The sequence below is a fragment of the Artemia franciscana genome, chromosome 17 (assembly GCF_032884065.1).
Source record: "Artemia franciscana chromosome 17, ASM3288406v1, whole genome shotgun sequence".
Lineage (NCBI taxonomy): Eukaryota > Metazoa > Arthropoda > Branchiopoda > Anostraca > Artemiidae > Artemia > Artemia franciscana.
In genome coordinates, this window is record NC_088879.1 from 20,855,607 (window position 1) to 20,881,725 (window position 26,119).

General features: G+C 34.8%; 2 protein-coding genes across 8 annotated transcripts in view; both read right to left on the minus strand.

The window, feature by feature from the left end:
- LOC136037985 (WASH complex subunit 4-like) overlaps positions 1-26,119 on the minus strand; it is a 444,769-nt gene that overhangs the window by 270,024 nt on the left and 148,626 nt on the right. The window lies entirely within an intron of this gene.
- LOC136037982 (oxysterol-binding protein-related protein 11-like) overlaps positions 4,137-26,119 on the minus strand; it is a 35,177-nt gene continuing 13,194 nt past the window's right edge. For 6 of the 7 annotated variants that reach the window (XM_065720879.1, XM_065720878.1, XM_065720877.1 and 3 more), the window contains exons 3-7: positions 23,776-23,976; positions 12,975-13,191; positions 10,750-10,894; positions 7,284-7,362; positions 4,137-4,325 (exon numbers count right to left, since the gene is read on the minus strand). In XM_065720879.1, coding sequence (XP_065576951.1) covers positions 7,308-7,362; positions 10,750-10,894; positions 12,975-13,191; positions 23,776-23,976 — 618 coding nt within the window. In that variant the 3' untranslated portion in view covers positions 4,137-4,325; positions 7,284-7,307. The remainder of the gene's footprint in view (positions 4,326-7,283; positions 7,363-10,749; positions 10,895-12,974; positions 13,192-23,775; positions 23,977-26,119) is intronic. The other variant, XM_065720884.1, reaches the window with a different exon arrangement.

Below are 26,119 nucleotides of genomic sequence, written 5' to 3' on the forward strand. Positions count from 1 at the left end.
AGTTTGGATGCTATTTGCACAAACCTTTTACAATACTCCAACTACCCTCCCCACCTTGGTGGTAGATATCATTTCATGCTACCATTGAAACCACTGCAAGTTTTTAAAATAAATTAATCAGTCTCTGAATTTTCGCACCGGCCAATAACAAGTTGAGGTCTTTTTGATTTTGGATTACGTCTGAGAGTTGGGATAATGTTGTGCCTTGTGTAAAGCTTAATTCAAAGGTCAGTTTGTTTCAAACAAAATTAATGACAAATTATCAAAAATGTTTCACAGAGCTTACCAAGAAGGTATGTTCCTCAGATCAACCCTACATTAATGAAAAAAAAAAAGGACTAGTCCATTTGAAACTAAAACTTTTTCGCCTTGGAAAGAAAGATGATGCCCTAACCCTCCGTATACAAATAAAGAAGTCGTGTTGCTTCTCGTTATGGTAAGAATAAATTAAATTGCTCAAAACAGATCAAACCCCACCAACGGTTTAAGAAATGGAAAGAAATAGGGGGTCATTTGTACAAGAACCTTGATTTTCTTCAGGATGAAATCCTGAACAGACAGCCAATGAGCTTACTAAATACCTAACTAGCATTGTGCAAACATTCTCCCCTCTCTCGGAAAACCGTCTAATCCCTTAAACTCCTAAAAACAAAATCCCGGAAATTTCAGCAAACCAAATAATAGAAAAAATGCACAAACTGAAAAAACCAGTGTTTGTCCCATTGATAGCCCAATTGATATTGTAAGATCGTTCCCTGATAAATTATCAAAAACCCTTGTTAGCATTTTAATGGTATTAGTAATCGTACTGGAAGCTGAGCTATATTAATCCAATCCAAAAGAAAGGAGGCCTGAATGATTTAACTCGAGTACGACCAATCACCTTGACCCCAGTTTTCTCAAAAATGTACCAGTCTCTAGCTAATTGGTTAAAGGCAGAGATTCTTGAACTTGTTGATTTACAACAGTTTGGAAACATGGAGGAGTCATCTAGATCACACTACCTCATCTAGATCACACTACCTTGTTAGACCTTGTAAACCCTGATACTTGGCTGAATCTTTTATTCATTGATCTCCAGAAAGCCCTCAACCCAATTGACCACTATATCCTTGTAAATAAACTGCTGACTGAATTTCAAGTGAGTCCCTTTCTAGTTAAAATTGTTGCCTCCTTTTAAGAAACATCGTTCTCAAGTGCTTAAATCTAAAAATGTTTGTTTCGATCCCCTTCCTATCTTTTGTGGGGTCCCTCAGGAAACCCTGATGGGTCCCATTGTATTCCTTATAATGGTTAGTAGCCTCATGAAAGACCACACAGATAGATGAAGTATGTGGACGGCCTGTCTGCACTTGAGGTTTACCGACGAAATATTAAAAGCTCAATTATGACATTACTTAACGATGTCACACAGGAGACTTCTTTGTCGAAGATGAAAATGACTTGAAGTGGGATGCCCATGTTCAAAATATCCTAAAACAAGCTTCCCCTTCTAAAACTTTCGTTAAAATTTTCTTGCTCCCTAAGGAAATAAGCTCCAACTTTATTGTTCTTTTATTCGGCCAATACTGGAATTTGCTTGTCCAGTAGGGTATTTCGGTCTTTCTTCAGAGCATATTTACAAGATTGAAAATGTTTTTAAAACGAGCACTTCAAATCATAAATGGTGAAGTGAAGGTTTCGTATTATTATCTACTAGATAAGTTCAAGCTCACCACGTTGTCCCAGAGAAAGAAACTTTTATGCATTCGTTTCGGTACCAAAACCCTGTCTGTTCCTCGATTACGTTCCATCATCCCTGAACCCTACCTTCTCGCCCGTAACATACCATCCCCTATAAAATGAACTGAAGAATGAAACCAATAATATCTGTTTTAAAAAAAGTCTTTAAGACAGACATTAAAGTTAAAGGAAACAGATATTAGACTAAATAAAAATAAAACCAATAATCAACTTATAATGTACAAAAAATAAACTGTTATTCAACATAAACTCAATACGAACAGATATTACTTGATATGTGAACCGAGAAGTCGTACCCTTGCAACATAGAGCGAGTATCATTCGCACTTTACTCAAACCAATATATATTTTAAGCGATTTCATAGCGAAAACAAAGTAAAAAATGGATGTTTTGTCAAATATAAACTCAAGGCGAGTTTTTATGAGTAAAATTTAACTTATCCAGAGTGAAAGGTGTTACCTGGCTTCACACCCCTCCCTCACCTAAACGTTAAATTTTACTCATAAAAAAAATCCATAAAAATGCATTTAAACAAATTTGTATACGTTTCTTAAGTTTTTTCTTTCTTTTTTTTGTAGCACCCCTCTAGCAAAAATAACCCGAAATTTCGAACAAAATGACTATCTTAAATTTTGATCGGACATGCAGGAGGCGGGCAGCTAGAAAGAGTGTGGAAGATGGCCAGTTGTCCTCCGATCACTTTTCACTCTTTAAAGAGCAATATAATTTTTAATTTCCAATCGAAGGGACTCCTCCGACGTTTCTAAGGCAAATCCTTCCAAACGGAGTGGCTTGGAAAACAAATGTAGCCATATCACTATTTATTAAGGAAGCCCTATTGCGCACCTATGAAACTGATCTCGCTTGAGTTATATATTTTTTTTTTTGACTCTGCAGTCTACTTGAAGACGTTTCTGCTCTTCAACCTGTTGTGCTGCGTCAACTTATGTTATCAGCAAAAACCCTAGTTTTAGAGAATTTCAAGAATATAGGAAAGTATCTCGTGTCAGTTCATTATTTCAGAACATCCCTTGGGCACCATTTCAACTGATCATCGGTTTACATAGCTGGGTGGTGGACATGCCAAAGAACTTTTGCACTCTATAAAAGAAGGATAAAGATTCAGCAGAGCCATTGCTGGTGCTTAGAGTGCCGAATAGACGTTTAATTGCTGGGTATTTTTTTTTACAGGGACAAGTAGCAAGCTTTCACCCAACTTTGCTGCGACGGGAATCAAACCCTGGACCTCGTGTTGCCAACCTGAGCATCAATCCACTGTGCAACAATAGGCTTGTAGTCAATAATCAGAGCTTTTACCTACTTATTGCCTGATGTATTAAGGAATATACCTAATGTATCTTCTTCTCGATTCCGATTTGAAAGTATGAGGATATAAATTTTGAAGCATAGACTATTAACATAAAATATGTTGAAAATCCAACCAAATATTTGAGCCTCAAAATAATGAATAGTTCATTATCGAACATGAAAATCTCTAGGCATGTCCATTATCCCTAGAAAACTCCGTATACGTTTTCAGAAAAGTCTATACAATGCCTAGAAATCCGCTAAAAATGTTAAATCTTTGGACGTAGAAACACTGCTTTAATCAAACAGAAGCTAAATATTTGATAATTGGGATGGACTGTTACAAATTATTAGAAAAATCAGTGAAATCAAACAATTTTCTATACGGGTATTTGTATAAACGGATATACAAATAACAGTTCAATAGACGCAAAATCCTTTCATTGGACAGTGAAACAACAAAAGATTGTTCTGTTGTTTCACTGTAAAATAAAAGTGTTTTTCCTAATTGAACAGTTGTTTGTACGTAATGGAAAGGCATGGTGGTCTTCTAAAATACCTATAAAGAGATACGACAGAAATATTACAGATTAAATCTTATATGTAATATCTACTTGCACTTTTTTCTTTTGTGTCATCAGCAAAGGTTTCTTAAGGTGTTTGTAGAACGCAAAGCGGTTACGCAAGTCAAATAATCATATCACTTGGCCGTTTTATCTATGCTGTCTGGTCTCACAGCCTAATGCAGTTGAAATCGCTCAAACCAAATCACCGACAGCTGACATTTCTGGGACACACACAGTGATGTCCATCTCAAACCATATCACGGTAGATTGTCATCTGCAAACCCCTCTCATTCTGGAAGCGAAGATCGGGCGGTCAGAGAAAAATTTGCTGACATTCAAGAATGACCTTGATCCTTAGGGTGGCTTCTTCCGACACCGACTTCGCCGGGATAGGAATTGACAGAAAATTTCAGAAGAGGCTGGTGCTGACAGATGGAGTTGGACTACATGAGGCATTTGGTCCTACATTGGTGTCGGGCATGATGGATTATAGCCTGGTTCCCTTTTCTTTTGGAAGCTTAACTTAGAATATATATTTTACAAAATAAGTATGACAACAAAAAAAAGTAATGAGCAAGAAAGCAGAGATAAGAGCAAGAACAAGATTTAGAACTTCAACGCACGAGGCACGTGGTTTACAGCTTTTCCAGAAAATGCGTCAATTTGCTGCTAAACTTTCTATGATTTACTTCTGCTTGAATGATCGCCTTTAAACAAAGAAACAGCATAAATACAAAAATATTGACATTGTCAGGTTGTACTTCCATAAACTAGGTTAAATTAAGCTGGGATTTCCCCACTTGCTTTAGATTGGCGTCTTTTTAAATTCCCAAACTACTCTACCTTTTTGGCTTCAGCAAGAATCTTAATAGGAATAATCATATTTACATACATTGCCTTTATATCGTCTCCTTCTATAGCAACATTTTAGCAAGTAGCCTCATGATTAGCTAAATTCTACTGCCTATTTAAATGCACAGACGGGTTGTGATACTGAATAATTAAAATAAAACGAAAATATGATAACTAGTCAAAAGTTTTTAATTACTACAGTGAAACAGGAAACATAATATTTACACAGTAATAAAAGTCGAAATATTTCGGCTTCACATCTGGAAGGATTTAACAGAAAGACTAAGAGGGAACAACCAACAAACAAAATAGATTAAACAGTTGATAAACGTGGGAAGAAACCATACAAAGATAAAAAAACGCTACTTAAAAAAAGGAAAACGAAAGAAACTCACATCTGCTGTTTTTAAACAAATCCAGTATAGTGATGCAAACACAGAACTGACCTAAATACAGTGGCTGTATAATTCTGTAAGGTATTTTTTTGGTGTGGGGCTGTCTAGTATACTAAAGTCTTTGTTTTAAACAAAACCCAGTCTGATGATACAAACAGAAGACAAACATCATACTGATCCACATCAGTGCATCATCTTACTATATTTTGTTTAAAAATATGAAGTCTATTTTACCAAATGTGAATTTATTTTTGTTTTTCAGTTTTTATACACCCTTTTCCCCCTTTTCCGCTGCACTTCGTGCAAACTTGAGATAGTACACTAGTTCCTGACCTGCACTGGTGGGACCCATTGATTTTCCTGATGCCATGGTAGTTTTAACAATTGTTACACTATGAAAATTGCGACTTGGAACATTACAACGTTAAAAAAAAAATCGTATTGAAATTTTGACTGACGAATTAGACGTTTCGAACTAAAATTGTTAGGAATTCCAGAGACTTATTTGTCAGGAGAAGGAAACATGAAATTAGCATACATAGAAATCATTTATACATATGGCAAGCATAGAGTGAATTAGCAAAGAGTAGGTTGTCCTGTGGTGGTGCAGTAGGATTGATCACAGCTAGGCAAGAGTTCAAACTCAGCCGCAGCCAACATACTGCAGGGCTCAGAGTTTGATCGCGGCGATTAGGTTATATTAGAGCATCTCCATACTAATCCAAACAAGAAGAAAAAGATGGGAGTAGGCCTCATGATGAATAAAGGTACTTTTAAGTCTTGCTTAGGTTGGGATGGCATTAGCAATGGAACGCTAGTTGTTTTGCGACTATAAATTACAAGAAATCAGTCATAGTAGTATATGCTCCAGTATAACGAACTGACGGGAGATAGCAGTGACTCAGATGAATTTTACATACACTTAAAGGAACAAATAGACAGGATCCTAGATAGAAATATGGTATTCTCATAAGGATTTTGATACCAAGGTCATTAGGAATAAAGACAGATGGTATTCTAGCCTAGGTAAATTTTGCGTAGAAAGAGAAGGCAGTAATCATTACAGACTACTGCTATTTTGTAGGTATAACAATCTAGTTATAACCAAGTTTTAGCAAAAAAGTGGTACCACTTTTCGCTAAAACTTGACCAATAAACAATTCGTTTCTGCCTATTTCAGGCCGGCTAAAGGTAAGGTTGACGGGTAAGGTTGAAGATGGGTAACGGAAAGTTACCACATGCTGTGTAGAGATCGACCCCCCTCTAGTCTTCCCAGGTTAGGGAAGCCTTCTCCTGTATGCTCATCAAAGCTTCATCATTAAAAGGAGACAAAGAAGAAAAGAAGCTAAATAAATAACTAAGAACATTACACTGCCTTTCCATGATTATAAACAAAAGTTCAAATAGGGATAAAATCCTTTTAATACGACAGTGATAAATTAAAAAAAAATACTAGATATTTCGATCACATATGCAGTGACCGTCATTAGTAGCAATACTAAACATCCTACTGATGACGGTCACTGCATATGCGACCGAAATATCTAGTATTTTTTGTGAAATTATCCCTATTTGAAATTTTATTTAAAACGAAAAAAATCCTCCCCAAAACACACACACAAAAAAGCACAAGTTAAAACTTCAGAATAAACTGAACTTTCGAGAAACTAAAAAAATCATAAAAACAAGAAATAAAAAAAGCTGAAAAAAAAAACCGACATGGAATGGGTAAAATTTTGTTTCTTCTTCATTTCTTTTTGTCTTGTTTGTCTCCATGCTAAGACGCCTATATCTCTCTTTAGGCAATGAAACTTTGGATGCTTACTATAAGTTTTTCAGAATCAAGCTATGAATATGTATCCTAGTAGGGTCAAAGACAAGATATTCATTTTTGATCCGCAATTTTTATACTTTTTTTAAAGTTGTCTTTGCTTGTTTTCTCTTTTCAAGGTCTAAATACATTGTTAATATGTTCGTAGGAGTTTATTATTACCACTCAAAATCAAAACACATCCACAGCAAGAAAATGGGTTCTATTCAAATGCAGTTTTAGGCCTCATAGAAAATGGTACGCTTGTTATAATTCGAAAAGGTTAAATAAAATCGACAAAACAATCAATCTTATAGACCTCACCAATTTCAGGCTCTAAAACAAATTATTAACCCAATTCAACCAAATCATAATGATAACCAAAATTCTACCCAGAAAATAACCCAATTCAACTCAAACCAAACAAATCATAACCCATTTCATTATACCAACCATCTAAGTGCTGAAAGAGTGAAAATTACTATTTACCTGCTTATAGTGTCAAAACTGAATAATAGGCTAAAATATAAAAATATTACCACAAACTTTGGTTAGTAATTACTAAAAAAGCGATTTAACTACGCCAAACTAAGAGCCTAATGTATTACCTCGATGCAAAAGTGTCGCCTCTTCTAGTCGATTGAGGATGGAACAAAAAATGTCGACTGGCCATTATAACCCGAGCTTCTGGTAAATAAAAAGAAAAACAAAACACAAATAAGCAAATTAAAAGCACAAAGTAGACAAAGATTTGTTATTTTTTTTAGATGTGATTCACGACTCCACCATTAATGCTAAATTACTGCTAGTTTTTTGTAATTCTAGTATATTTGAAACAACTGAAACAAGACGGTTACCAGTTGCGCAGGTAGCATACATGGATAATTATATCATTTCGTTTATTAAGGGACTTTATTTTCATTTCCTTTTCTTCTGCCATAGCTTTGCACAGCTGCACGAGAAGCAGCTTTGCGCACCTGCTTCTCAATGGCCATAGCTTTGCACAGCTGCACGTTAATGCTGAGGGAAAACAGTTCAAGTAGACCCCAAGATAGAAGCAAAACTCAGTTACTTGTATTGACAAAAAGCATAGTTGTGTCCATTAAGCATTAACAGTAGCACAGAAACAATAAAAAAATAAAAAACAAACAAACCATAAGCGTTGTACCAACTTTTCAGGAAAAATGAGTTGTTACTTTTTAGATTTTTAAACAATTTCCAAGCATGAAATTTTAGAATTTAGCTACAAGCCAAAATTATCCTATGAAACTATTTCTGATTAGCGAAAGGAGCTCCCGAATTTTTAGGACAAATAAGTTTTTAAACTCTAGTTTAAATACTTAACCACCACCAGTGAGCCATGATGAAACTCAAATCAAAAAAGAAAAAGTAAAAAAAAACACAATGAATCAAAGATTCCATGAAATCCTAAGATTTACTTTTATATCTTTAACACTTCACCCATCCGTGGTCGTCCCAAAAACTGAAGAAAACAAAATATTTTCCAAAAAATGAGAAATAACGCAGACAATAACACAAATACAAAGCAAAAAAAAGCCTATATGCAAAAAGCTAATCTTGTTCAAGACCCTGATGACAGTTTGAAATTACTGGCTTGACTTGAGGACAGAAATGCTTACTGTCATCTACATTATATTCTAAGATAGTATATAGCTATATGTAGATGCTGTTTCAAAACACACTTTTTTTAATGTCAGACAAAATATCATCGTACCAAAATTCAGAAGAAGTATCTCACAATTTCATAGTTTTACACGAGCGGAGACATGATTTGTGGTTATCCACAGGAGCGAATAAAAAACTTAAACAGTAGCTATATTTTATAAAGTATATATGCAATATTCTGTCCGGTAGTCTTGCACTGTGTTTTCACCGATGCGACTTCACGCAAAAACGGTTAGGCTTTCATAATACTATCATAGGCAGCGCAGAGCGATGTGGGGACCAGTGATTATTTTTTTTTTTTTTGTTTTTTTGTTTAGACCAGGGCACTTCGTATAATATGAGTTGTCATAGAAACTTTAAAAAGGGCTCATTCGATTGGAAATTGATAGGGCTAGTGCCATTTTTAATAGTCGAAACTAATTGGAGGGCCACTCACCCCTCCCACACCCACCAATTCCCCAAACACATTCAATAAAAATTTTGAGATAACCATTTTGTTCAACTTAGTTGAAAGAACCGAAAGTTATGTCTTTGAAGATGACGCCTTCCCCCTCCACAGTCCTTAGGGCAAGGGTTGTAAGCTATTCCCTGGGGGCATTTAAGGTTTATACAGAAAGGGTGATCGTATAAGCTTCAGAGGGGGCTCAATGGATTGCTAATCAGAACTCTCAGGGCTCTTTTTGAGATTTGGAGCGATCGGAGGCTGGATATCCACCCCCCATACCTCGTATTTTCCCGAAATGCATCTGATAGAAATTTTCAGATGGTCATTTGTCATCGTAAAAACTTAAAAAAAGGTTCAATAGATTGAAAACTGAAAGGGCTAGTGCCTTTTTTAATAATCAGAGGTGACTGGAGGGCAACTAACCCCCTCTCACGCCCACCATTTCCCCAAATACATCCAATCAAAATTTTGAGATAATCATTTTGTTCAACGTAATTGAAAGGTCCGAAAATTACGTCTTTACTAATAATGTTAATTTATTTCTTATCCACTTAAAAAATAAAAAGTAAAGTACAAGGAGAAAAAACAAAGAACTAAAAATAATACAAAGTACAAGAAAAAAAATAACAATTTAGCAAAAGAGGCGGATAAGATGATTGTTAGGACCAAGACGGATTGGCGCTTCGTCAATTAATTTTGAACTTAGTTTTTTCACTGAGAGAACAATTTCCGTTGCCTGATATTTACTAATTAACCTTTGGTTAATATAGAAAGGGTGATCGTACAAAACTTCAAAGGGTGCTCATTGAATTTGTAGTTAGAAGTTCTAGTGCCCCTTTTAAAATTCAGAGTGATCGGGGGTGGATAGCATCCTTCCAACCTCGGATTTTTTCCGAACTGCATCAAATAGAAATTTTGAGATGGCCATTTGTAAAAAATTAAAACTATGGGTCAGACACCATATATACTTTTGCAGTTTACATAATAACTTTAGCGATTCATGAAATAAAATTATTTAGTTTAAATTTTCAGAAATTACTCTAGCTTCAATTCACCACTCAAATTTTTTGTTAAAAATCTAAAGGAATTACTATAGTTTATATCACTATATCTACATGCTTTTGAGTGCGCAGCTACTGCTGAAACCATGATTTAGTTATTATTGGCCGAGTTCATACCAGGTACCCACTTTTACTCTTTCTCTTACATCATTGCAAATCTCTATCTGCGAAGAAATATTTCTGATATTATAGGATAGGAAATTTAATATCCTTTATCTACTTTCCATTTTATAATTGCCATAATTTTTTATTTAGGATGTCAAGGAGGCTGTCAGAAGACACACATGAATTTCGAAGTCATGTCGAGTTCCCCTCCCTCCCAACAACGAAAATACCCCAGAAAGTTTCTACTAAGTTTTCTATTAACCTTGGAAATACTCATTTACCAAGGGAAAAGATACCCTAATTCAACTTTTTATCCATCTGCATGCAGAAAATAGTCTCTGAAGGATTTTCTCTCGGCAAATGCAACTTCTACCGAAAACCTAATATATCCAAAATAGAATCACTAATGTCAGGCTCAAAACCGTAAATCGGATAGTGAGAATCAGATGCCCTGCCCACTGAACTGACAGCATTTGAGTCTTGATGTTGAACTTGCACTAATATTTACACAATATATGCACCCGAACGGGTGAAGGCTCGTTACCTCGAATCTTACTTCTTCTATTAAAATTTCGATTTAATTTTTCTATTTAATTATCCTTACTCCTATTTAAAAATAGAAAGAAATAAGAAGAGACAGAGGGAAGATGATGCATTTAAAGAAACAGTGAGGCACTACGTGAAACACAATTTACTGTCACCTACGTTCGGTCATTCAAAGAGACAACTTAGAAACTAAATCTGTTAGAAATACATTGGAAACTCAAAAAAACTTACAATCTAGAGGGTTGAGACTTCTTTTTTCTAGTAGATTTCTTTGCTTGAGCCTGCAATAATAAGTGACACTGTTCCAAACACAACAGGGTTGATTGCGATATTGCCTTTAGGATCAACAAGTCAGGTACATTTCTTCCAATCGGACCTGAAATTCCACAAATGATTCCTAATTTAGAGGCTTTTCTCTTAATTAAACAGATTAAAGATCTGAAAAAAAAACCTACGCTATTTTATAATATTTTTGCAAAAAATTTTCTCATAAAATAAAACCTGAAGTCCTGTTTGATGCTTAAATCTCGATGCAGAAGAAACAGTACATCATTTGCAACTTTAGTATCACTTCTGTAAAACATTATAAACAAAAACCCTTCTCCAAGAAAGAATAAATTTACAGTAAACAGTTATATTACTGGAGTAAAAAAAAAGAGAAGGAGAATACCCAATCTGGGATTGGGGAAGTCCTATTTATTGTAGATTAACACTATTTACATTAATGGCATTTATTATCAAATTTCCACTGCAAATACATTCGGACATTTGAAATTTGTGGTATCTCTTGTTGATGTTTTTTTTTATTATATTATTTGACAGTTTCCTATGAAAGTGACAATGATAGTTGTTTGTTTGAAAATGCAAAAAAAGTTCGAAGTTGAAAATCGACTTGTTTCTTTGCCTTGTTGACGGCATTTTTGCTTAATTTTTTTAGTGATTGTTCAAAGTAGTTTTCATAAATATTACATTTCGAATTAATATCTGTTATCACGTATAGTAACATAAACGTAGAGCAGAGACAACGACTGGGCATTTCTTCTTTTGGGAGAAGAAAAAAAGATATTTTGAAACCATGTTTTAAGCATACTTGTTTTGGAACTGAGGATAGAGCGAGCCAATTTCAGCAAAAGTTAAAACAGGATGTTTTTCTTAGGTAATAAAAGACGATTTATCTGCATAAAATTACACATTCTATTGATAACCAATGTTTCTTTTCATTTTTTCCGCTAAAGAATAAAAGCAGTGGAGCTTGATCATACCCAGAGTAAATACACAAAGATGGTATATGACTCTACCTCTGTGTATTCCTTACGTACACCAGTAAGAATCCATGACGGAGAGGGAGGGAGGGAGAAAGAATGAAAAATAAGATGAGGAGAATTACAGGAAACACGAAAGGAAAAGCAAGTTCTGATTTATTTTTTTTTGCGTGGGGTACGGCTGGACTCTTCCCTCCCTGAACTTTACACCCTCTAATGGGTGCATATTAGGAATCCGTACTAGTAACACAGACGAGCAGGCAATAACCATGAATAATTTACACAACTAAGTGAAGAAGGAAGGCCCGTGTTGTGTCAGATAACACGAGGAGTGTCAGAAGTCATCAACAGGTTAAGCTTCTGGGTTTTACACTGACAGTAAAATTCAAATGAGTACAGATGTTTAATCTTTAGAGAAAGGGACGAAATTTTTCCTGACGGAGGGGGCAGTTTTTGCCATGGTTTTCAATCATCCCAGGAGACGGATCCTAAGGCTAATCTCACATGACCCTTTCTGTACATAAAAAGTAATATATATATATATATATATATATATATATATATATATATATATATATATATATATATATATATATATATATATATATATATATATATATATATATATATATATATATATATATATATATATATATATATAGTAAGGGTGTTACTTTTCATGACACATATATTTACAGACTCGTAAGATTTACTTCTTTTTAAGGTCTATAGTCTTGTTTTAACAGATTTCACAAACACCCAGGCATTTCCTGAGAAAAAATAAAAAGAAAAAAAATCTTGTTTCTGATTTACAAATACACCTAGTCTGCAACACAGGTCTTGTTTGCTGAAATAGATTCTATAAATGAGGGTAAAAGAAATTTAACCAGTCAAAGAGAAATTGTTTTTTCGCCACAATTCGAGAATATATACGACTAAACGAGAAAGTGACGAATACTCCCTCCCCCCAATAAAAAACAACAACAAAAATGTCAGCGAAGTTGATCAAAAGCAGAAGATATCAGAGACAAAAAATTTGCAAACTCACAAAACATAGTTTTTTTATGAACCTTTTTTTTTCTGTATTTGGGTGAAATAACAGGACATTTTCGGCAGATTTGAACAAAATAGCTCGCAACAATTTACATTTCAGGCCTTTAGATCCTGTGAAACCTAGCAAAGGTATGTAATTACCTTTAACAGACAAATTTTCTAAAGCTGTCACTAAGTTAACATAATTTACTTGGCTACGATGTATAAAATCTCCAGCAGAAGCAAGGGCATCAGGTATACTCATGTTAACATTCAAGGCCTCTTCTAATGGTCGCAATGGTGGCGAAGGCTGGGTGGTACAACCTGGTGTCGCCACTGCTCCAGGTAAAAGCTGACTATCTTCAATTGCTTCAATGGGCTGAAAAAAAATCTTATCAAGATATACACACACACACACATATATATATATATATATATATATATATATATATATATATATATATATATATATATATACATATATATATATATATATATATATATATATATATATATATATATATATATATATATATATATATATATATATATATATATATATATATATATATATATATATATATATATATATATATATATATATATATTTACATCTATTCTTACATTGCAGAAGTTGAATAATGACTTAAATGAGGGGTTTCCATTTGCCATCAGATGCCAAATGTCACCTTTTCACTCTTTTTACATCATTTCAGTCTTCCACTTAAGTAAAGACGAAAACCCCTCTTTCTACCAATTTTAGCTAGAATTTTTTTTTTGTATTCTTTTACGAAACGATGATAGAAAAAGCTCTAGTGAAATAAAAAACTTCAAATTTAGATTATTTGAGTGCAGAAAATACAGCTGCTGTGCTCTTTTCAAGCCCTCCATTAGTCTTTCTAGCATTTCTAGCCATTTAAGAAGAAGTACATTAAGTAGATCAAAACGAAACTAGCCAGTGGAAAATGAAAAATCCGATTTAATAACAGGAATCAAAAACTGTTTGGACAAAACTATTTTTCTTGGAAATGGAAAAAGGAGCATGGAGAGAGGTGGTGGAGAACCACTGCTTGCATATCCTCACATCATCAAACATGGGGAGTTTTCATCTTTAGACCTACGAAGAACCTTTTATCCTCCTAGAATTTTTTGAAATTTTTTAAAGTACTATATACAACAGTGGAATTTTTTTGCACATAAAATAAACCTTTTTTGCAGAAAGAAAAAATATTAACATCTCCTTGTAGTTCTAACTATGTGCAAATCAATCCTTGTAATTGGAAACAGAGCTGGATGAAAATTGTGATTTATTGTTCTATATGTGTTGGGAACTATCCTTTGGAAATATAATAAAGATTTTGATTTATTAGCTTTATTATTATTTATTGATAGGTTTCAACATCCCCTCGATCAGCAGCATCATTTCATTCTGAGCTAAGGGGGGGGGGGCGGCTATGCAATCTTTGTGGGCCCCCTAAATTGGCCTGCTCAAAGTTGTTGAAGAGCAATATTTCTTCACAGTGATTAGCACAGGTCTAAATTAAAATTGACTGCAATTTGAAAGTGTTTAATGAATAAAGAAAGAACTTAAGTTGGAAAGTAATTTACAGTTTTATTGAAACACTAGGAACCGACAAGGTCTCATTTTTCCAAAAATATCAACCATAGCATTGAAATCTAAGAATTCCACAAGAGCCTTTTCACTAAATATCAACATCAAAAGTGACCCTTTCGTCACCCAATGTTGATCTTAAATAGGATTTGATCAGGCTTAGTGTAGAAAAGAATCCCTCATCACTAGCTGTTGTGGTAGACAGAGTAATGAAGATTTTCTTAATTTTCAAAACTTCGGAAGACGCTATTGATATTACCTTCAGACAATCGTGAAGTTCAAAGAATTCTTTTGGCTTATTGTCTAATGAGTCTATATATCAAACAGTTCGTGGTAATGAATTGTAAGTAAGGAGCGACCCGACTGAAAAGTAGCCGAAACTCTAAAAAACGATACCAATAATTTTGACACCAATAGATATATCAAAAGGATCAGCTTATTATGTTGATTTCAAATAAATAAGTTTCATTAAATTTAGTCTTACCCATCAACGGCTAAGAGCCTGAGAAAATTTGGCTTATTTTCGAAAAAAGGGGTAAACACCCCTTAAAAGGGATAGAACATTAATGAAAATCATACCATCGGATTCAGCCTACCAGAAAATGCTACAGTAGACGTTTCAAGCTCCTATCTGCAAAAATGTGGAATTTCGTATTATTTTGCCAGAAGAAAGATCACGGATTCGTATCGATATCGATCCAGTGGTCCTTGAATATCGCAAGAGGGCTCATTCGAACGGAAATTAAAAGTTCCAGCGCCCTTCATGAGTAATAAAAATAATCGGAGGGCATCTAGGCCCCTCCCCCGGCCCTTTTTTCTAAAATCGTACCTAAAATTTTGGGATAGCCATTTTGTTCATCAAAGTTGAAAGGCCCAATAACTATGCCTTTGGATACAACATGAACCTCCCATAGCCCCGGGGTATTTGTTTAAGGATATTAACAAATACGCATAGTATTTGTTATTGGGAGATACACATACATTTTCGGGTGGGGGGAGGGGATAAATTTTCTTCTGTTTTTTTTCCATGGGAATTTCCCATGGGGAGGGAAGTTTCAAAGGGGTGAGTTGTCAGGTGAAATTACACACATGGGGAATTTACAAGAGTTTTTTGTATGTCTTACTTTCTCTTTTCTGTCTCTATTTTACGCGTGGAGATGTTAAGAGTTATTGTCCTAGGTTAATTATCACTGGGATTGATTTTTATAAGGGATATTTCCATGAAGGGTATTTCTCTTTGGAGGTGGGGCCAGGTTTCCTAGCATTATTTAAAAAACAATCAAAAATTAAATAAAAACAAGTTTTGTCAACTGAAAGTAAGGAGCAACATTATACCTTAAAACAAACAGAAATTATTACATGTATGAAGAGGTTTGCTTCCTCCTCAACACCTCGCTCTTTACGCTAAATTTACAATTTTGTCCCATTTCTTTGAGAACGACTCCTGAAACACAAGGGTCGTTTAAGTAGAATAATAAGAAGCTTTTTTAAAAGTACTAAAAAACTTGACCGTAAAGAGCGATGTGTTGAGGAGGAGGCAACCCCCTTCATACACGTAATAATTTCTGTTTGTTTTAAATTTTAATGTTCCTCCTTACTTTCAGTTGAAAAAAACTTGTTTTTCCTTTTATTTAATCTTCTCACAAGATCCATTTGCAAAGCCAACAGAGTTGTGTCAATGTAAGCATCTTTGTAATGGGCTGCTATACTAGGTAGTTGGCTAGTATTGATAAAGTGTGGCGAATTGACAACTAACACAGAGATTGAATCTAACAATAGAAGAGCATTAATGAAGCGGATCCCAAACTTGGAGCACAATCTGCCTGACACAAAAAAATTCCCTTCTGAAAGCATTTTTAGTTGATTCTTTCACTTCAGCAAGATTGCTTTTTTCCCAAATTCGACATGTTTACAAAATCACGTAAGCAGGAAGCTACTTCTGCTACACAAGCTTTGGTCTTTAACATGAAGAATCAGAATTCTAAGAATTTTACAAAAGGCCTTCAGTGAGACTGCACTCACAAGATAATTATTTTGCTTTATGAAAGATTCCATCAAAACTATCATCAGTTCGCATATCTATAATTTTATCTTACGTACCAGCAATAAAAATATGTAGCTCAAGAGAAAACTAGGTCCACCTCCCGCAGCTGCTCCAATAGAGTTTGTGGCAAAAAAGACTTTTCCGCTAGATGGGGAATAAATATAAATTCATGCATGCAGTGCAATTGCTATAATAAAGGCTTGCCCACCTGAAAAATGACCACTCATGATACTGGCTTGGTATTTTCACAGAAAAATTGATAAAACAATAAAATTTAACCTCCCTCTGGATGTTTTACAGTAAATCTCCCGTCATAAACTGCCTTGTATTGACACCAATTGAAAAATCTGTTTTTTTTTTTCAATGCTCAGGCTGTTCTTGTATAGCTCTTATTTGTGCTGTTTTTTTTTTCATGTCTTTCTCGCCTTTTTTTATAAGTTGATTCAAGCTACGCCCCACCCCCTGGTGATGTCAAGATATTTGTTCTTTGATTATGGGTACAATTTTTTTTAACTCTTTTACTAACAAATCATGTCCTTTCTCATATTCTTGTTTGTTATGATATTTGGTGTGTGAGATTAAGTACAGCCCTTCAAGTCTTCAATCGATTTTTTGGGCTGTCCTTTTATATAATATCTTTTTGTCTTTCTTATCTTTCCTAAAATCTAAACAAAAAATTTCATCTGAAATTCCAACTTTGATTTTTTTTTTTAATTCGAGAAGCTAAATTTCAAGACAATTCAAGGAACAAAATTCATGAAATAAACATTTTCGATGAAATCACATTTTTACACACTTTTGAAAGCTATTGATATTTTGATACAAAAGCAAATTTAAGATTGTACTTGTGTGTTTTTTTGGATAAACTACCCAAAAAAATTATTTATTCTAATGTATATAATCTAAAATACATCTTTCTAGAAATTCAAGTTTCATTCGCTTTTATCCATGTTCGTTAATATACACAAACTGAATTTACTCAAAGCAGTACATTCGTCAAACAAGCAGCTACCTACTTTCTTGAAATGTACTCAGTAAACTAATCATTTCATAAAAAATTGGAAAGAAATTTCCAAAAAGAAGAAAGAAGAAGAAAATCCTGCAGAAGAAGAAGAAAAAAATTATCTTCTGCTACTAAGAGAGTCTTCAAAATTCGTCTTTACCTATTTTTATGCTACTATGATACGACAGTTGACTAAACAGTAATGAAATTAACTATAGTTCATCTAAGTTGACCTCTACTAGAGTCCACTGTAGCTCCATATATGTGTCTTTTTTTCTTGTTTTTTCCCAGTAATGATATTCGCCTTAATTATCTTGTTGCATAATTCAGTAAGAGTAAGGCTAGTCCCATTACACATCCCTTCTGAAATATCTAAGTTACGCAAAAGCATAACTATCGTATTTTTCTTAATTTTTAAGTCATGTGGTGGCAATCCTGCAGTTTCAATTGCACTGAGGAATTGTGAAGATTCAATTCCTCCTTTGTCTTAATTTTTTACAGAATCGTAACTTCTATACGATTTATACTCTCTTGGGATGCGATCGACAATTTTCGCATTTATTTTACTGGCTTCTTTGTTGATTGAAGCTAAAATAACCCGATCCTTCATTAAACTGAAACTTTGTTTAGACCAACATTCTCCAAAACTTCCTCAATACAATTTCCAATGGAAATTGTGTATTCCGGTAATTCAATTTCATTAAGAAGATTTCTAGGAAGATTTCTACTTCCCAGCTCCAGGATCACAAGCTCGGTGTCACATGTCTTCTAAGCGGGTGTGTTTTTGCTCTTTATTTTCATTTTTGGCACGTTCTAATTCTCGTTTTTGCATATCTTCTAACCGCCCGTGTCTTTGCTCTTTGTTTTCATTTTTGACAGGCTCTAATTCTTGGTTCCGTTTATCTTCAAACCGCCCTTATCTTTGCTCTTCATTTTCAGTTTGTATACGTTTTGATACTCACTGTTCCATATCTTCTAACAGTATTTGTCTACCTTCTTCATTTTTTACTTTGATAACTTCAGAGAATTTAGAATGCCGTTTGCTTTAGCTGCCCGTATTGGTGTTGTGGCAACTGATTTCAATTTTCAAATCTTATCAAGTTCAATAGTTCAGGTATTGGTTCCAAAGAATCTTCATTTATAGTAACTGCAATTCCAAATTTCGTTTTTGGGCCTTCCTACAGACATTGCGTTGGATAAATAACTGATTTCGTTGGAAACTCGGCTATTTTATTTACAATATGAATGACATCATATAACGTCATATAAGGAAACTTTTTTGTTAGTACATGAAGTCATTGCAATATAAGGAAACTTTCATTTTAGTACATGACATCATTTGCAAAAACCAAAATTAAGACTCTTAACGAGTTTCTCACACTACGGACCTATCTAAATCGGTTTTTATGCGAGAATATCCCAAGATACTAATTTTCCCGAAAATTTATGGAGCTGTTTTTGATAAAAATAAATATAATCATTAGTTTTAAAAAACACTTCTCCCAATTAGCTATTCTTTAAGTTTTGAAGTCAACCCATAGATTATTTTGAGCCAGGACCTTCAGGGGGACGGTAAAGAACAATATCAAAACTAAAATAGAGCATTTGCCAAATTTTATACGAGCTAAGAAAAAGGATTATTTGGGTGTTTAGCAACATCAATAGTACACCGGGGAATAGGCATTGGCGGCCCTTTTGAAGCGATACAACTAGTCTTTAGTCAAATGGAGGGAGGATCAAATTTTAGAGTATAATAAAAAAAATATGAGGGTAATTCCTAAAACATTGACAGCAACAAGAAAGCCTCAGTTTATTGTGGAAAAGTTATATAAAAAAAAATCTTTTCCCATTAAAAAGTTTTTCAAAGGAAAGCAAAGAGCTACATTAAACCAAAAACGAGAATAAACAAATTCAAATAATAATTCAAGCTTAGAACAAACATAAGTCACTAAAAGAAATAAGTGAAACCTGGAACAAACAAAAACCAGAGGCAATGCTGTAGCATTGAGGGCCAAGAGGCTTTTTATTCAACCTACTCCCGAAGATGACCGATCAAAATTTTCGAATAGCCATTCGAGCAAAATATTGTAAAGGTCGCATAAATATACCTTTGGGGACGAAAATACCAAATGCAGTTCTAGAGGTAAGGGCTGTAAGTTATGCAAATTGTCCATTGTTTGTATATGAGGTTTGTAATACGAAAAAGGTGCTATGTTTGATCCTGGCTACTCAAAAAGGCTTAGGGTATTACGGAGAAACTTTCAGGAAATGTTGACGTGGACGTTGAAAAAAAAATATCACAACACAGTATAGGCTTGCTGGTCTTCAAAGGGCGTACCAGCAATTTCTAGGGAACGACTAAGGCCAATAAATTGAAATTTGTTGAACATTCAGTTGATGATGTTGAGGGAAAGTAGCCACCCCTCTATGCCTTTTTGGATGCCCCCTTCCCCCCCAGAGCGATCCAATTTCTGGAAAAAGCCACTTTGCACAAAATAATTCCAAGGTGTGAAAATTATGACTTTGAGAATATCATGCCTCCCACAGTCCTTGAGGAAATTATACAAAATGCCCGTTGTTTACATAAAGGATTTACCATTGGGAACGCAGGAATGTATGATTCTGTGTGTGTTAAAAAAGAATAAGGTTATTAATGTGAAACTTTGGTGGATATTAAAAGGTATAAGTAAATCTAAAGATACAATGTCTCATCCAGGTTAACAAAAAGGCTTGTCTGGAATATCTTAGTAACAAGGATATTAAAATGAAACTTTCAGGGCCAGTACTACTACTACTACTACTGCAACAATTGCAACTGCGACTACGACTGCCACTAATTGCGGCTACAACTACCCGTTACCATGACTACAACTGCTTACGACTACTTCTATTTGTAAAATTTTAAAGAGGATATCGAACAATACCAAAACACATTACGTGCCTGCTGGTTGTCGATGGGTGTATCAGTAATCTTTCAGAAACAGTTGAGGATATTAGGTTAGATTTTCAGGGCTGTTTGAACGGGATGTTCGAGAGGGATCGTGGGGCAGTCAGGCCCTTTACCCTCTTTAAACCCCATTTCCTTTTACACCGATCCAAATTTTGAAAAAAAGCGATTTTTTTCAAGATAGTCCAAAGCTATAAAAATTATGCGTCTGGGCATGCCATGCCCCCCAGAGGCCGAGGGATGAGTATTATAAATTACGCAATTTCAATTATTTCCATGCAGGAAAGGGGGGATTTTTTTTACCCTGGGTGTGTTCAAAAAGTGTAAGGGTATTAATGTAAAACTCCAGTGAATGTTGGATTAAATTAAACGACAATAAGTGCATACAGGTTATGAAACAGGCGTATTCACAATATCTTAAGAACATCTAAGGGTATTAACTTGAAATTTTCAGAGCCAACACTGCCGTTCCTACTACTACGACTACAAATAATTGCGGCTGCGACTGCAACTACTTGCAACAGTAACTACTTCCAACTACGACGAATTAACTGGTGACTACATTCAAAATTTGTTTAAAGGGATACTGAATAAAATTAAAACACATTTTGTGCATGCTTGTTGTCAATAGTGTGTTTCAGATATCTCTCACGAACTGTTCAGGATATTCAGTTGAAACTTTCAGGGCTTGTTGAAGGGGATGCTAAAAAAAATATTGAAGGGCAAACCAGCCTTCCCCCTGCCTTTTTCAGATGAACTCCCTGAAAATTTATTAAAATTTTGTTCAAAACAGCAAAAAAATTATGACAACTATGTCTCTGGGGATATTATGCCTCCTACAGCCTCCGGGGCAAGGATTATGAATTATCCAATTTGCCCATTGTTTGCATACAGGATTTGTAATTGGAAAACGGTGGAATGTTTCACCCCGAGTGTCCAAAAAGGTTAAGGGAAATAAGGAGAAACTTCATGAAGTGTTAAGGGGAAAGTTAAATAAATCAAAAGACACTACGTGCATCCAGGTTGTCCAAATTGCATATCTGCAATATCTTATGAACGGCTTAGGATAATAGCTTGAAAATTTCATGGACGCTAATTACTACAGCTAATAAAACAACGACTGCAACCGCGTCTATTTGCTATTACGACTGCGAAGGTGCTAGGCTTATTCAACCCAGAGAATCCCCCCCCTTGGAAATTTATCCCCATGAGGAATGATTGAGCAGCCATAGAGAAAGTATGACAAACAAAAATAATGAAAAAAGAAGAAATTTCGAAATAGTCTAACAATATTACAAAATGCAGGCAGAACATGCAGAGTAGAATGCCTTAGTATTTTCTTTACATTTTTATTTTATTTTCATTCTTTTTTCCGTGTTCCTAGGGGTTGAGTCAATCATAGCAAGTTAAGATAAAATTTAGCATTGGAACCCTTAGCATGATGTCAACCCAGAAGGCAAACTAATTAGACATTTCCAAGGTTTTAAACAAAACGGGTATCTCAAAGTTTGATTCGATATCACAGGGGTTAGAAGAGGACCGGATAGCAGAAAAGAAACCGAGATGGAGGGTGATTGCCTTCTAATAGGTTTAGGCCTTCGAAAAAGACACAAGAACTTTTGATATAGAACTTTGATATAGTCGAATGCCTCCTCTCTCAAGGGTCTAAAATAGTTTTTCCCATTTGAGTTTGGGGGAGGGGAAGCTACGGGGCTTTTGTAGCCCTTTTGTGGGCTGCATTTTGAGGAGATGCAATATGTTTTTTCCTTCTGCATTAGGTCCTTGACCCAAAATTTATAAAAGTTTCAAGCCGAACGAAAAAAATCGTCACTTTTTTTTTAGCTCCCTTTGTTAATGGAGGGATCAATTTTTAAGGAACTAATCCCTTGAATATTTTTTTTTACATTGGTCTCCCTAGCCAAGGGACTTCCGGCTGTAAGTTTCAAATTGATCAGAAATTTTGTTAATTCCCGAGCCTGTAACCCCTCCTACTTCCCAAAGAAAAATGTTAATGATCTTTTGATCAAGAAAATAATCTCCAAAATTTCCATGCCTCTGGATTCCCTATATCAAACCTACCCCCTCCCCTTGTTCCCATTATAAAATACAACTGTGAAGAATGGACGGTTCGAATAGTTTACGACCCTTATTCTAGGACCTGTGGGGTTATGTCATCTTTGGATGCAAATTTTTCGATATTTTCAACTATTTGGAAATAAAATGGTTACCTCCAAATGTTGATTTGGAGTTAATGTTTATTAAATGTTTCCAAATGTTTATTAAAATTTAGCAACCCCATGGGGTTACTAAATTCACCAGATATCAAGAGGTTCTAGGACAGGGACCGGTTGCTTTCCAATCACATTTGACTTGAAAAAGACACTAGAACTATCAATTCTCGATCGGACGATCTTTCAACTATGCTGAATAAAATGGCTATCTAAAAATGTTGATCAGATGCGTTTAAGAAAAAAGGCGTCGTTTGAGGGGGTTGGTTGCTCTCTGATCACTTTTGACAAAGAAAATGTTGTATGATTTGTTATTTCCAATCCAATGAGCCACTTCAAAAATTTCTACGACAACACCTTCCATACGAACTGCCTTGGTGAAAAAACAAAACAAATTTGCGCTACCTATGAACAAACTTCAACACAGCTACAGCCAACTTTATTTTTGAAAAAATATAGTTAAGTAACTTTTTTGAGTAAAAGGACGCTAAGGTATATTAGAAACCTCATCACTGAAAACTGAACCAAATACAACTATAATCTTCTTCACTGTCCTAATCATGTCGCTTTTATCCATGCCTAATCTCTAATCATCACAGGTAATCAGCTTTTACAGGGTTCCTGCATACAAGAAAAGAGAGAACTTTTATATCCCCAGTAACTGATCCAGAGTAACCCCTCTGGAAAAAAAAGAGAAAATAAAACCAACCTAAAAAAAATATGTATGTTTAAGATCCCCCTAAATAAATCTAGTTTTTAATAACTTAAAATATATCATTGATTCTCAGACCAAACAGAAGAAGAGGCTGAAGGACTACCCGTATTCCTTGAATCTCATCTCCTTAATAGCGCCTTTACTACAGGCGAGTCTCCCCTAAACTTAAGAAACACTTCAGGCTTCCTAAAACACTCTACCTCTTTCTTTTTTCTTTTTTTTTTGCTATTACGATTGTTAGAATTTCTATTTACATGGATACAATATAAGCATTTTGCTTTGGAAGTGGTTTTAAGTTAATCACAAATTTCCTTACACATAAATACATATTATCCGACACATTGCCTGTTAGCCAATTATAATCTTTGGATATAATTACAACTAACTGATCTAAAGAAGGGAAAGAAAATATACCTTTTGGGCGTTGATTTCAACGACAGCTCTTAATCTATCAACCCAGATCTGTCTTTCCCGTGTATCGCTAGCCTTCAATTTATAGGTTTCTCCAGAGGAAGGAATTATGGAGAAAGCTGTAAAATCATCTTCATGTGGAACAACAGATGCTTTTCCCAAGTAAATACAGCCGCGTGGCTTCAGATTCACCTCTTGCTGACTCTGAAAAATCATTTACTTTTATAACAATACAAGAACATGAAAGACACAATTCTCCTAGGATCACTTCTACGATATCCGCCAAGGGGAATTAAGTCACATTTTGACAAAATAACACAATCCTATACGTTCTTTTGTGTGGCTGAAATTACTACTGACTTTTAAGAGGGCACCAAAGATAAGATATACGAAATTTAGAAATAAAAAAAAATATATAAAAAAGCGTGTCTCTAAATACAGCTTGATCTGCTGGGTTCAACTCTCCTTCAGGTACACATTTTGGTTCAAATAGGTTATAATAACCCTCAGGTACTTTATCAAATACTGGACGAATGAAAACAAGACTTTACTTTCAAGGGCTAGGATGATATAACCTTTTATCAGAGCGTATATGTGCAAAAGATATCTTTCTTGTTTTTCTTGTAGACAAGAGCCTATAATTCCTAGGTTAAATATTTATCACTCAAAGAAGAAAATTCGTTAATCTGATTCACTATAATGCATCTCACAGAGTTTATTAAAAGGGTTTCGTTCAGTCTCACTCAGAAACTTTGGCGACTGCAGTGTAAACCTGTCTATTACAAGGCCTTCTTCTTAAAGGAGTGGCGACCAACCATATAAATAAAGCCAAAAATGATATCTCTTTGCAGAGTATTGGTCTTAAGCGGCTTTATGTTATGACAAGTTGCTTTTCAGTTAGTCTTGAGTTGATTTCAACGACAATCACACAGACTTGAACACGCATTCTTGGGAACTAATCCATATGTCATACAACAATACCCCTGAGGTCGACACAGCCCCCAAAGCCCGGAGTCAAAGGTTGTAAGTTATTCCCAGGGTCAAGGGTTGTAAGTTATTCTCAGGGGACATATAAGGTTTTATGGATGGAGTGGTCGTATAAACTTTGGAGGATGCTCATTTGATTGGAAATTGAATGTCGTAGTTCCTCTTTAGGAGTAAAAAGTGATCGGAGGACAACAAGCCTTCCCCCACTCCCTCTTTTCCCCAAATGCATCGGATCGAAATTTGAGATTTCGGTTTTGTTAAAAATTGTCCAATGACCATATAGCAATGCCTCCAGGATTGACAAAACCCCGCTGAGCCCGAGGGTATGGATTACAAGTTATAGCCGGGGTCATGTAATGTTATTATGGAGGGGGCGGTCGCATAAATCATGGAGGAGGCTCATTTGATTGGAAATTGAAAGGGTACTTTTTAATTAAACGAAAACCACTCAAGAATTACGCTTAGGTTGGATCTGAGAAAACCGGTTTCATAGCCACAAAGGCAAGTGACGGAATAGATGAGAAAGATACAATTTGGTCTGTCTATGTGGACATTAGGGGGTAGGGGGTAAAATATTCAGACAGCGTAAAGTTAGAAAACAATTCTTACTTAGTAATATGCAGAATAATTGTAGCTAACACATTTTGAACACAGACCCATTACATTTTACCCCTCCCCCCGTAATGTGCAAATATATAGCCCAAATTACAATTTCCCATCTATTATGTCACTTGTCTCTTGTCTTTGCTGTTAAAAACCTATTTTTTCAGGTCTAACATAAGCCTAATTCTTGAATGTGTTCATAGCAATCAAACATAAAACAGGTACTAAAATAAATGAATAAATAAATGTTAAATCGAGTAAAATCTAAATTGAATAAATTAAGCTTAAAACTAACAAAAATTACTACAAACAAGAGTTTGGCTACGGAAACCTTCCCTACCTGTAAAAGTGTAAAGTCTACAGTGTCATTGATGTTTTACTGAAAACGAATTATATTACAAATGTTTTCCTTTGCACTTATTACAACATTCAAAAAAATTATAGATTGAAATAAAGTCTCCAGCAATAATAAAGCTTGCAGCAATTAATATATTCATATATCAAATATTCCGTTAAATTTTATTAGTTTTTTCCAAGACTGTTCAAGACACATATCATTTTCACTACCAATAAGAGTTTGACTACTACCCCCTTCTCTAACCGAAAAAGAATAAAGCCTACAGCGTCATTGGAGCTTGGCTGAAAATTATGTGTCTTGAACAGTCTTGGAAAGAACTGAGAAGAAATTCTGAGGATTCGATATTCAGACAGAATCTCAAATGTTGATGTGCGCCACCACTGCTGTAACATCGAACCC